The following is a 12,721-nucleotide window of genomic DNA, read 5'->3' on the forward strand; positions in this document are numbered from 1 at the left end:
TGATAAAGAGACCCTCCCCATCTTTCCTGTAGGTCCCCTTTAAGTACTGTACAGTCGCTATAAGGTCTGCTCTCTGTGAGACACATGTGACTGAAGGGTCAGTTTTCCCCTCAAGAACAGGCAGGAGAGACACTCTCAGAGGCAACCACCACCGCTAACCCAGTCCAGCAACTCAATGCAACAGGTTTTCAGTGCTCAGGCATGTTCTCCCACCCAGCCTCTCCCTTTGCATCCCCCTCTCTTCCTGAAAGCTGGAGGAGGAGATATTTGCACTATCTTGGCTCTTTTTCTGCCATGACTGGAGCAAGTGGGATAGAGAAGAAAAACATATTTGGAGAGAGAGAGAATACAAGACTAAAAGAATCACCCTGGTTTTTACTTTGAGTGATTGGTGGATGTCCTGGACTGGTTTGTAGAACAGATTTTGCCAGTGGAAGAAAACCCAAGCCAACTGCACTGTGCACAGGAAAAATGAACACTGCTACAGGCTTTTCTGATACAGGAGACAATGTAGATCATTTGATGTATACACTCAGGTCAATACCAATTTAATTCATCCAGTACATTTCAAATTTTTCTTCCATCCAACAAGTGCAGTTTCTTGTGTATCATAACAGCTCCCTTTAAATGCCATTCATGAGTATACTGTGCATTTTTTAATCATTCAAGATTGCTTTCTTCTGCCATCTTCTGGCAACATGAAAAATCACAGCGTTTCAGTAACAGCAGTGTTGCTGTGCTGGCCTAAGGCAAAGGTTGTCAGTAAAGACAGTGTATAATTATATCGGCATAATTGGAAAAAATATAGCCCTTTTTGCATAGTTGAAAGCTTGCCTAATTCTTCCAGCTCTACCAGTTGATCTAGTAGCTGGTTAGTAGCTGGTTTAGTTGATCTTCAGTGGTTATCCCGGAGCAAAATGTCTGATTTGTAGATCTTGCGTTTCTTGAATGTCTGTAACAGAAAGAGAGAGTTGCATAACATATGAGACTTCACCATTTTATAATAGGACTTCATCAAGTATACTCTAAATATTTTGAAAAGAGTCATTTTTGCCAGTTTTGTTCTCAGTTTTGCTCCTTGACAAAAGACATCTATGACACCACAGGAAGATCTTGTCTGATAGGCATGTAAAGCTTTTCCTTCTACTGCAACAACTATTTCTGTCTGATCTCTCAATGTAAACACCACAAATCATGCCAAAACACCTTGCATTATTTGCTTAAGTCTAAACCAAAACATTTTCTGTATTTTGTTAAAAACATATATAAGATTTCTGTAAGACTAAATTTTGGTTCCTGAGGTTTTTGTCCCTTTTCCTGCAATCACACAGAGGTTTTTTGTAAATGACTACTTGTGATCCCCACTCTCCTGTCACAATAGCATTTCCCACATAGTTGTGCTAAAAATATGAAAATTATATATGATCATTAAAAAAAGAAAAAATTTAAAAGGAGAAAATACCAATATTTCCCCTTAAAATAAACACAAAATTCAGAGCCAATAAGAAAAACTACTCACAAAATTCCAGCCTGCAAAGAGAACATAAATAAAAGCTGTTCAAAGCTTTGTTCAGTTTCACTACCACCAGCAAAAATGACTGCTTGGGATGCCAGGCATTGGAGAGAAAGGATGTTAATGCTATTTATAGCTCACGGGTGGCTCCCATTACCATTGTACCTGAGAAGCTTGCAGTCCTTAATGTATTCCTGCTCACAGCAACTTTCTCAAGCAGAGGACAGCTTTCCGAGGGCTGTGCTGGAGGCACTGAGGTTTGCTTTGGGAAAATGGACTGTTATATTTGCAGTCTGTTCCCAAACTGTCTATTATAAACCGCCTGCAGCAGACACAACCTCCTGCAAGGCTGCACTCCCTGCTTGACTCTGCCTCCTGGGAGCCATGAAGCTGATGCTTTGCTGGAGGCTCTTCCTCCCTTCGTCACCCTGCCAGCTTTGGCATCGATCTATAGTCCACACCAAGCCTCAGCAGGGGACAGCATCAGAAAAACAACAACATAAAACCTGACAAGATAATGGGAGACCCTTCAAAAACTTGCTGACACATAATAATCTTTGCTACTGCCCTGCCTGACCAACTGCAAGACAGGTGGCATCAGCGTGGTATCTGGTGAGTGGGGCAGCACAACACTGCTGGCTGCTTGCAGAGACAGCACTGCAAGGCCTAGCAGGGAAACTCCTTCCCACCAGCCAGCAAATGAAAGGGCAAGCTCTCCCAGTGACCCTGGGACTGGACATTCCATAGAGAAGCAACCATGTCCCCCCTGCCCTTGGCCCCTCATCCATCACAGGCCAGAGAGGTGGCTGCACACACTGCTTTACCCACACTCCCTGACTAGGCAGCTCCCTGGTTCACTCTCATTTACCTGGTACCCCAATACCAGGGAGGAGCAACAGGAAAACCACCCCCAGTTTTATTTCTTCAAATTCAAGATACAGAATTAAGAGCAAACATTCATCAGACACAAATGTTTGCAAGAGAAAGTAAACTCCAGTTCTAGGTCTTAATATCTCCTCTTGGTAGTTTTCATGCACCTCATCAGTGGTCAATTCCTTTGTGACATGACCCTACTTAAAAGGTGACTTAGTCAAAAAACAAATAATCATTTTAAAACCAGCAATTAAAAAAAAATCTAAAGAAAAAACATTCCACCCTGCCCCAACAAAGCTGACACTGTCCCTTAAGCTCTACGATGTGCCTGGAAAAGCTTAAGTGCCAGAATAGGTCTTCCACTGTAGAGTTTTGAGTCTTTTTGCTCTTGATTGCACTCCAAAGAGTTCGTACAGCGTTGTCAACCTTAGAAAAAGGTGCCTTTTTGATTGTACCCTTTCAAGCAAGGCAAGGCAAGAAGAGCACTTCACTGCTTACGTTAAAGGAGCAGGGAAAGACAGACAGCTCAAAGATATCCCTGCCAAATGACTGAGGAATATCAAAATCCCTTTATTCGTGCCTTCAGATCTGAAATCTTGCAAGCTTGACAGCATTGTAAATTTACAGAGGGTTCTCCCCCCTTGGAAAAATAGGGCCTTGGGAAAATATTCACATTGATAAAATATGTTGCGCTGCAAAAGAAAGGAAATGCTCTCCAGGAGCACTTGCATGAGCTAACAATAACATCCTCTCCCCCAAAACCAGCAGGGCACAGGTGAAGCTCCTCCCATGAACCTGAATCCTGTAGCAGGGCCATGAACCTGACTGAGCAAGCTGTTCTCCTCCTGGGGGCTTGCCTCGTCCAAGGACAAGGGTGGCTGTGTGAGCTGGGATGGGCTGTGAGAAGGAGCTGTGTGAGATCAAGCAGTGGGAGGCCTCACTGGGGCTCCCTACCTCACTCAGGAGCCCATCTGAGCTGAGACACTTGGGCTTCAGCTCCACCAGCATCACCTCACAGCTCTGTCCGTGCCTGGCCATGCACCCCCTTGACCTGCCTTAGCACTGTGTGCTCTCCCGGCTATCTGAATCCCTGGCTGAAGCTGGTCGCCCTCACCTGCCCTGCCCTCCCACTGCTCCCACTCCTGAAACAGCCTTGTGTGTCTCTGCCATCCCCAGGTGCATGCAGCTCCCGTGGGGCAGTGGCAGGCTGTATCTGTTCTGCAGCAGACCCTCCAGCCCCACAGGCAGGCCTGCACGGGGATGGGAGGGCTCACTGAGCTTTTTGCTGTTCAGCCCAGTGTAGGCTCCTCACAAAGCAGAAGTTGGTACCTTCCACCTCAGTTTGGAGGAGTCAGAGGGCCCCATCATAAACGTACAAGGCCAGACGTGAACAAAGGTGTCAGGAGGGAGACCAAGCAGTGAAGAGGTGTGAAGACTCAAATTTTCTCCCACCCAGTAAAACACGTCTGCCAGCATAGGGTGAAGGGCATCTGCGAGCTGAACTGATGGTTTAGCTGTGGAGGAGGTTTGCAGGGCTGCTCCCGCTCCTTCCCCACACTGTGGTTAAAGAGAGGGCTGTATTTTCCAGAGCCCTCAATCTGGCATCTTTCCCAGGTAGTAAATTCTCTTAAAAACCGAACCAAACAGAGCTTTACTTGTGCATTCTGCTTTTCTCTTCACTCTGGAATAATGGCAATGGCATTAATACAGTGCTGCATTGAACATGTACCCACACTGAGGCCAAGGGACCGATTCTGGTTTCCATTATTCAGGGGCACTGCCTCTGGTGAGGCAGATCAGGCTTTAAACAGCGAGCAGGAGCAATGAACTTCTACTGTTCCCCGCTGTTTGAATGTGGGCAAAATAAAAGGCCATAATATATGATGCAGTCAGCCAAGAAAGCAATATTGCTCTGCCATGTGCACAGTCTACACCGAGACAAGTCCAGGATCTCATTTCTAAATTCCCATAGGTGCCTCATTTAAACCATCAGCCATAACCTGCTTCTCATTTTCAATACCACTTGGTATTAGAGCTGCAGTGAACTGCTGGTGAGAGATTCTAATTCCTGCAAACAAGCCCCTGTAGGTTTGCAAGGAAAACAGAGAGTTCCCCTCTCGGTTGCCTGCTAGGTTCCCATCTGGCTGTTTTAACTTTGCTATTGCTTTTAAATGTGCCTGTTTCTGCACACGAGGCTTTCAGCTCTACCTCAAGAGACTCCTGGGTTCTCTTAGTGTCGGATTCTGGCCAAAATGTAGAGACACAGATTGGGTCTTCTTAACAAAAAGGAAGATCAGAATTCACATTACAGTATCTGAAAGATTAATTCCACTTACATGATCATTTCCCTGTGAACCACACTTCTTTCCATCTGGATTTTTCCATCACGGGGACAAAGAGCTGTAGTGTTAAGCACTACCTGAGAGAAAAGAGCAAGGAGTGTAAAAGATGAGTGCAGAGATGCTTGCTGAGAGAAAAAAGAAGCAAAAACAGAATAGAGAACAATTTCACATGCATTCATGCATTGAGATTATTTTTTTTTTCCCACATATATTCTGATCTCATGCTTTGGAATTTTGAACCATTTAGTTTGACAGACTTTGATTCAGGAATTAGGATATTTGGCTGCACAAGCTTTCTGTATCATGTTATTGTTATCTAGTGTTTGCATTATTTTAGTAACCACAGCCAAAATCAGTGCCCTGTTGTGCCCAAGGCTATCAATAATCTCATGTAAGACCTTGTTATTGAGACACACCTGTCCCTATCTGGGCTACCCTCATAATCACAAGCAGAGCTGTGCCAGCTAGGAAGGTGCTAGCAAAAGAGATAGAGGAAAGATGACTTGGGGCCCAACTAATGCCTTGCAATAGAATCCTCCTGGGAGCTTGAATAGCTATTTAATCTCTCTACAGCCCAGTTCAGTCTTTAGGAGTCAAGGTAACAACATGACAAAATGGCAAGAGGCTTTCCCCCTGTTGTAGAAGTGAAAATGAGGGCTAGGTGAGTAAATGGCTGCTCAGTTAGTGGTCATTTTTAGTTAGACCAAACATGTTTTTCTCAACCAGGAACAAGCCACTTTTACTTTAGCATTGCATAAAATCTGTTAAAATATTAAAACAAGACAAGGTTATTTTTTTTTAAATAACGAAATGAACTATTTCAAATCTACAATAATGGAGTGCTTGTGTTTTTTCCAGAACTTTGCTAAGTTTTCTTTGACTGGAATCTGCAAATGCAACACAAATCCGTTAAATGCTTTAGCCAATTCAAGTCAGTGGGGGTTGTGCATTTTTTTCTTCTCCTTGCCAAAAAAAATCTTCAGTAGAAAATGGCAATTGTTTCCAGTGTAGAAAAAGAAAGAAAAAGAAAAGCCTTGCAGACTGTAGTACTCAAGTGACCAGATAATACCAGGGAAGATACAAAGCTCTCAGTGAAGTTGTTGTAAAGGAGGTCCTGTACTGACCACGTCCCTCGGGAGCCGCACCCAGCTGCATGTAAGCAGGGTGTGGAGTCACCCCCAGCCCTCCCTGGGTGTTCCCTGAAGCTCCGCAGTGTCGGCCCTGCAGCCTGTGCCTCCGGGGTGGCTCTTGTGCCCCCCAGGGAAATCCAAGCCTCCACAGCTCAGATACTGAGCCAACCAGGCACCAGCCATCTGCGGGGGTGCCCCAGTGCTCTGGGTGTGTGGGAACTGATGCATAATCAAAACAGTTTTAAAGCTTGTGCTACCTTATATTCTCCTGGGGAAGCAAGGAGGTTAACACATCTGGATTGCCCTTAAAACCTCCATGTAGTCTCAAATGTCTCCTATAGTTAGAAGGCTATTTTTGGTTGCTGTTGTTTTTAACTAGAAAAGAAAAGGGAGGGGGGTGTGTGTGTGTGTGTGTGTGTGTGTAAGAGAAAGAATCTAGATGGTCTAGATCTCTGCAGAAAACATTAGGGACTTTGTAAGAATTTTTTTTTTTTTTTTTTCCAGTTACAGGGGCTTCTGCCCTCCTGCTCTCACTGGCTGTTTCCAACAAGAGCAGCTTCTGGGAGCCACCCAGAGGGAGAAGCTTAGAGAAATGAAATCAGTGGCAACACTTGCTAGCTTTGCAGTATCTTAAAGTAGTAGCGGGGTGGGCGTGGGGGGCAGGGAAGGAACCCTCAGCAAAGTCCCTGGTCTTCAATTAAAAAATTCATATTACTTTCCTCATTAGTCCAGTCATCTGGCATAGCTATTTCCAAGCTTACCCCAAAGGCCCCGCAGAGCAATTCAATTTCAAGACCAGTGCAGCGCAGGACAGAGCAATGTGCCTGGGAGGAGCTATGCTTCGTGTTCACACGAGGAGCTCACTCATCTGGTGTTAGTCATGTGAAGCAAACGATGCTGACACACTTTTTGGAAAGAGCATTGCTGTATGAAAGGGAGCCTGGAGTTGCCTGCTAAATTTCACCAGCACCAAACAAGCTCAATACTTGGGGAACCTCCTCAAAGTTGGGTCTTGAACAAGAGGCCTTGCAATGTAATTCTCTCTACTAATCATCGCCATTACTGTAACTAGCTGACAGGCTACAACAGAAGTTTAAAGCAGTGGGGACTAGGAGAACTGAAAGTTTAGTATCCATCTGCTTACCTCCATAACTTTCTGCAGCAACTGAGAATCATTCACACTCCTTAACAATGAGCCTGTGGTTTTATGGATCTCCTGATGTAGAAGCTGTGTTATCTTTTTCTTGATTTCATTTTACTGCTTCAGCTTAATGTTCTGTGTTGGTGAAGTACAGACGGGTCATCATGACAGTGCAAGACACAGTGTGTCTTGAGCACAGTGCATGACTTTTGCAAGGCAGTAAAACCTGTAGGGCAATACACAATATCTTTTTTCTGTGCTATTCTTCATGCTAATCTGTTCTGGGATTACACAACATACTTTTTTACCAAAGCTCTATGAGTTACATTATCTGCCCTGAAAAATTTGTTGGCTTTTATCCCTTTATTTCCCTGCAGTTCTTGGCCTTCATCATTAAAAGTAAAATCAGTCAGCTTCTTTTCCATTTCTCCCATCATTTTTATTGTGCTTTTCATATTTTGCTTATTAAATAGTTACCTACAGAGACTTCCTTTTTATTGGAACATACAAAAAGCTACAACTGCTCTTAACATTTGTGGGGAGGAGGAAGAGGGAGAAGGGAGCAGGTGAAGCAAATTTAGGCTGAGGACACAGAAATATGTGTGATGTGTTCAATAATATGTCTTGCATCATCTCACTTCTTTTTTTCATAAGCAACAAGATATTATCCCTTGCTTTCTGCTGATTCTCCAAATCAGCCTACACTGTTACAAATAATGTACTTGGATGTTTGGACAAAGTTGTTGTTGTTGCTTTAAGAGCAACATCTAACATCTATCTGGTTGCTGCTGTTGTAGGGCAGGGGACAGATGAGATGACTTCCGAAGGTCCCATCTGCACATGTTTTCTAGAATTGTGGAGAAAATAAACCCAAACTCTAGATTTAGGCATTCAGGCATTAGAGTGAAAGTTGGTGCCACATCAGAATAAACACCAAGCCACTCTACTTTGAGAAGAGTTCTAGTGTGACTCTCACATTCATTATGGATTTAATAACAGCAAACAACCAAATGAAGGTCATCAGTGTTCTCTAGCAGTGAGAACAACAATTCAGGATAATGAGAACCTGGCAGGAGAAATGATTCTAAGGTCTCAGAGAAGGGACTGCTTGGATATCTTTGAACTCTTGCTCTCAGCTGAGCTCTGCTTCAGGCTGGACTGTCTGGCCCAAGCTTCTTGGGTCTAAACCAGCAAACAACTTTGCAAAAGGGATGTCCATATTCCACTGCATGATCCATGAGGGAGCAAAACAGTCCTAGATGGGATTCTTAACAGGGCAACCAGGCCAGAACTTTCAGCTCTATAATTTCCCCAAATTCAGATGCTCTTTCTTCTCACATCCCAGGTAAGTACTCTACCTCTCAGATGAGAGAAACAGCCTCTCTCTGGAGGCAAATAGCTACCACATTGTTTATACAAAGTAGAACAGCTCCCAGAGGAGACTGAGAGAGACAGACTCAAGTGTACAGTATAGCTGAGTGTTCAGGAGTATTCAACAGAGAGATAGAAAAAACTAGTTCAAATTCTCTCCATTTCTATCTATATACATACAGACATATATATGTATGTATATATGCATGTGAAAATCCATTCATATGTATACATGTATGTATGTGTATATATGTGTTTAAATACATCCCTATAAATGAAAGAAAACTATGCACATACATTTTATATATGTATACACATACACTATATGACTGTATCTTACACACACAGAGAGCCAAAGATTTCCACCTTGGCCCTAGAAGCTTTGTAAGTGTAAGTCAGTCCAATGATTCATTCTTTCAAATACTTTCAGTTTTAACTAACCAGAATCAAGTGTGCACAAACACTTTGGTAACCTTCCAACATAAAGTACTGGAGCTTTCTTGCATGCACTCAACAGCGCTATAGTAACAGGAATAATACCTGCACCTACAAGGTTCAGTTAGTGCTGGTTTGGGTGGCACAGGATGTTCTTTTTCAATAGTGTTACTTGACAAGAAATTACATCATATCGTGGTATGCTGCTGCTTTCTCAGGGGATGGATTACATGCCTGTAGAGTCCTACCACAGAATCAGTCCTACTCTCTGGATGCTTTTAGCAACACCTGCAGGCCCTGCCGCACACACTAATTATAATAATGTAATGCTATTTGGAGGGTAATGAACAGGACTTCTTTCTAGGAAATATTATTTCTGTATGAAAGTTTCCTCTTAATTTCAGAAAAGCTGTCTCTGATACAGCCTGAGTGTGTGCAAGAGAGGAGCATGATGCCTCACACCAGAGACTCTTCACCTCCGACTAGCAGTGCAGGGAGCAGAGCTTCCTATGAAACACCAGCACTATCAGACCTTCAGCAGCTCTTTTGGTTCAGAGGAGGGTCTGATAATCATGTGGACCAAGTCTGGCCAAATATTTACCTGGGAGATGCGTAAGAACATATGGTCCTATCATTACGCTGTTACTGGTCCCTGGGAGGAGGAAGAAGGGGTGCAGTAACTGGGGAGCAGCTTTTGGGTCTGCAGGAATGTTTCTGCAATACGGGCTTCCAAAACTGGTAACATAAGGAGTTTGGATGTCATGAAAAACATGACATACAAAATGGTGACTTGCTCATAGCGTGTCTGAGTTGGGTTTTCTATAATCTGTGAAGCACAGAGGATTTGGCAGGGGAAGAATTATTTGCATTCTAGACAAAAGTCCTTAAAGAACCCACTCCAAATTGGTGTCAACTCTGAGATGCATTATCTGCCCTGGAAACTGTGCTCTAAGTCAGCAAACAGGAGCACCGTAGCCCTCACACTCAAATAGGAGTAGCAGAATCAACAGCCAAATCGAGGAGGACTCAAATGAACAATACAATAGGGACTTTGCCAGTCCACATCCAAAATTTCTTTCAAAGATGGTAAAACTGAAAATATCAAACAGGAATTTTCATGCAAATACCTTATTCTTGTGACCACTTCTATTTACTGCCATTTCCTTCTATTTTGATTACTGCAGATTACATAGATCATCAGTTCATTTTTCCTAACCCCTCCTCCTCATGAATATATCAGTTAAAGATCACAGTTTGGTGGAATAACTTCAGTCCGAGTTTATGGTGGGAAGCAGGGAGAACCTGGCTGGTGTGCATGATGCAGCTGCTTCATGTCCAATCCAGGAACGAGGTGCTGCTACATCTGTGGGGGTACTCGCCCTTGCAACCCATGCATACTATGAATGAGAGATTAGCTCTAGAACTTGGTAAACAACTATTTATAGGAAAATCTTGACCACTTTGTATAGTAAACCATGTTCCCAGGGATTAACTGCTGGGAGGCATTTGCTTAACTAACAGTATCCCACCAGCAAGCCTGTGTTCTTGCTGCTCCCCACACCACCATATCACATTTTTCATGTGCAGAGCACTATGGGCTTCTAGAAATGTGCTACTGTAAGCAAGCTGCAGTTCCTGCATCCTTCCCTAGCAGGAGCAGGCACTAACTTTAAAACCATGCTATTTTAGCAGAATGTTAGGAGTGTTGCCAATGAGCCCTTCATGTCTTTCAACAGGTGGGCTGCTAGGAGCAAAACTACTCTTCAAAGCCTCAACATTACTCATATCCTTAATGCAGCAGATGGGCCATATAGCATCAACACAGGAGCCAAATATTACAAAGATCTGCAAATAGAGTACTACGGCGTAGAAGCATTTGATGATCCATCATTTGATTTAAGTATCTTCTTTTACGATGCTGCCAATTTCATAGGCAAAGCCTTAAACACTTCAGGAGGTAAGAGGGAGGCAAAGAGAAGTTTTGGTAGGAAGTTTCAGCACAAGCCAAATGACTTCTCATTGCAGTAACAGGCAGGCAGAAAAGCTCAGATTCAGCATACAGTTCGAGACGACACATGCAGAACCGCTGCACCAAGTATGGGAGAAGGGGGTCTATGCCATGTGCTGCAGGGAAGGGGGCCATGGCCAGGTCCCTGGGAGCCAGGGAAGGCTGGCAGCCCCAAACCCAGTGTGGTGGGAGGAAGGGCCAACTCCAGGAGCAGAGTGAGAGGGAAGAGGCTCTGGCACTACGGGTGCTCCCTCATGGGTCCTCCCTGCGGGAATTGGCAGGATCCGTGTGCCTTCACATGCACCTCGTACCCGTTGCACCCCAGCATGGGCTCCAGCCCGGTGATCCTGCCTGGTGTACCACAGCCCTGCTCCCAATCCCAATGCACTCAGCTGGGAGCAGTGGCACTTCAGCTTTGGCTTAAATGCTTCACATGCTTAAGTGCTTCACAGAACTGGAGCTTTATTCAGACTGTCTATTAAGCTAGAGAAGCAGCAGAAGTTAATGAACTAAGTCAAAAACTACGAGCCTGACCCACAGCCTGCTGAATTTTTGTCAGCAGAGTTTGGATTATGGCCTAGTTATAATTTCCATTTGTTCCAGAGTTTGCTCCGACTCTGACTGGCTGCAAGATCTGCTGCTTTCACTGGAGTGCTTTATTAAATCCCCAGTTATAGCTCACAGTGGGCTGCTGAGATACAGTAAATTATGAGTCCGTTTTTACAGGCAGACTATCCTACAGAGTTTATGAGACTTGTCAGTGATCACAGTGAGGGCTGGGCCAAAATTTTCTGCCAAAACTGTTGGGGTTTTTTTCCACAGAAAACTATACTAACAAGTTTAGTCACAGAAAGCTTCTCCTTCCACAGAAAATGTCAACTATTTTAATCTGAAGCCTAAATTAGATGCAGGAGGTCAGTATGAAATACTACCTTGCTGGAGATTTATAGCATTATCTTATAATAGCCCTCCCTGAAAACAGGAGTATCAGCTAATTGTCACCATTGTTTTCTGAACTTGTTTCTAGTAGTTTTTGTCTTCCCTGTGTTTTTCTCACTTCAGAAATGCTAAATTCCACTCACATTTCTGTGCCTCTTTTTTTCTGCAGGTAAGGTGTTTGTTCATTGTGCCATGGGGGTGAGCCGCTCAGCATCTTTAGTGCTTGCCTTTTTAATGATCCATGAAAACATGACACTCGTGGATGCTCTGAAAACAGTGAGTGCTCACAGAGACATCTGCCCAAATTCAGGGTTCCTCAGCCAGCTCCGGGACTTGGACATTAAACTAAACGAAGAGCGGAAAGGAACCAGAGCATCTGCTGCCAAAGAGCTGTAAAAAAGTATCACTGAAAGAGAGGACAAAATGTTATTTGAGTTTCTTGTATCTCTTTTAAATTAATTGCATTTGTAAACTAGGGACACAATTTTATGATACACTAGAATGCATGTTATTACTGAAAGTAGATTTTACTTGATCTTTCCATTTTGCAAAGCCCTCCTAGATTATATTTACGATTGGTTGTATATTGTACCCTTCACTCTCCACCTTAAAACATTGCTCTCTGCCGGTTTAAAAAAAAAAAAAAAAAAAAAAAAAAATTAAAAAAAAAAAAAAAAAAAAAAAAAAGATATCAGGTTCCACTTCAGAAATAGCTGTGTTTCAGCAACTAGTGAAGCTCGTATCATTTTATGAAGTGTTAGGCTATTTGAGGTGAAAGATGCCATATTATTTATGCTACAATAATGGTTAGAAGTTTTCTTACAAACCAGCCCCCCATCCCCTTGCTCCCTGTATCTAGAATGGTTTCTATTTTGAGACTTGAATCTGGCCCTGGTTAGTTCTTGCTTTTACAATTGGTGGAGCCCCTGAGTTGGGGGTAAGAGCCTGTTTAAAGGTAGAACAGCTGGG

The 12,721-nt window shown here is 43.5% G+C and overlaps 1 protein-coding gene and 1 long non-coding RNA gene across 2 annotated transcripts; one reads left to right on the forward strand and one right to left on the reverse strand.

Moving 5' to 3' along the window:
• Positions 1 to 453: 453 nt before the first annotated feature.
• Positions 454 to 7,157, reverse strand: LOC113481470. Its single transcript, XR_003398685.1, has 3 exons — positions 7,003 to 7,157; positions 4,723 to 4,805; positions 454 to 952 (listed from the first exon to the last, which is right to left on the reverse strand). It is a non-coding gene; the product is annotated as an uncharacterized LOC113481470 (long non-coding RNA).
• Positions 7,158 to 9,215: 2,058 nt separating this feature from the next.
• LOC113481467 (dual specificity protein phosphatase 13-like) lies at positions 9,216 to 12,382 on the forward strand. The gene is made up of 3 exons (XM_026851121.1): positions 9,216 to 9,417; positions 10,542 to 10,762; positions 11,922 to 12,382. The coding sequence occupies exons 1-3, from the start codon at positions 9,254 to 9,256 to the stop codon at positions 12,146 to 12,148; spliced, it is 612 nt and encodes a 203-aa protein (XP_026706922.1). The 5' UTR covers positions 9,216 to 9,253; the 3' UTR covers positions 12,149 to 12,382.
• Positions 12,383 to 12,721: the final 339 nt, after the last annotated feature.

The sequence above is a fragment of the Athene cunicularia genome (assembly GCF_003259725.1).
Source record: "Athene cunicularia isolate RWA chromosome 6 unlocalized genomic scaffold, athCun1 chr6_part1, whole genome shotgun sequence".
NCBI classification, from domain to species: domain Eukaryota; kingdom Metazoa; phylum Chordata; class Aves; order Strigiformes; family Strigidae; genus Athene; species Athene cunicularia.

Bases quoted from the DNA above. Each gene is read 5' to 3' on its own strand.
- LOC113481467 (XM_026851121.1), top strand. From the start codon at position 9,254: ATGATGCCTCACACCAGAGACTCTTCACCTCCGACTAGCAGTGCAGGG. The intron at 9,418-10,541 runs GTAAGAACATAT...GTCTTTCAACAG, and splicing joins AATATTTACCTGGGAGATGC to GTGGGCTGCTAGGAGCAAAA. The intron at 10,763-11,921 runs GTAAGAGGGAGG...TTTTTTCTGCAG, and splicing joins AGCCTTAAACACTTCAGGAG to GTAAGGTGTTTGTTCATTGT.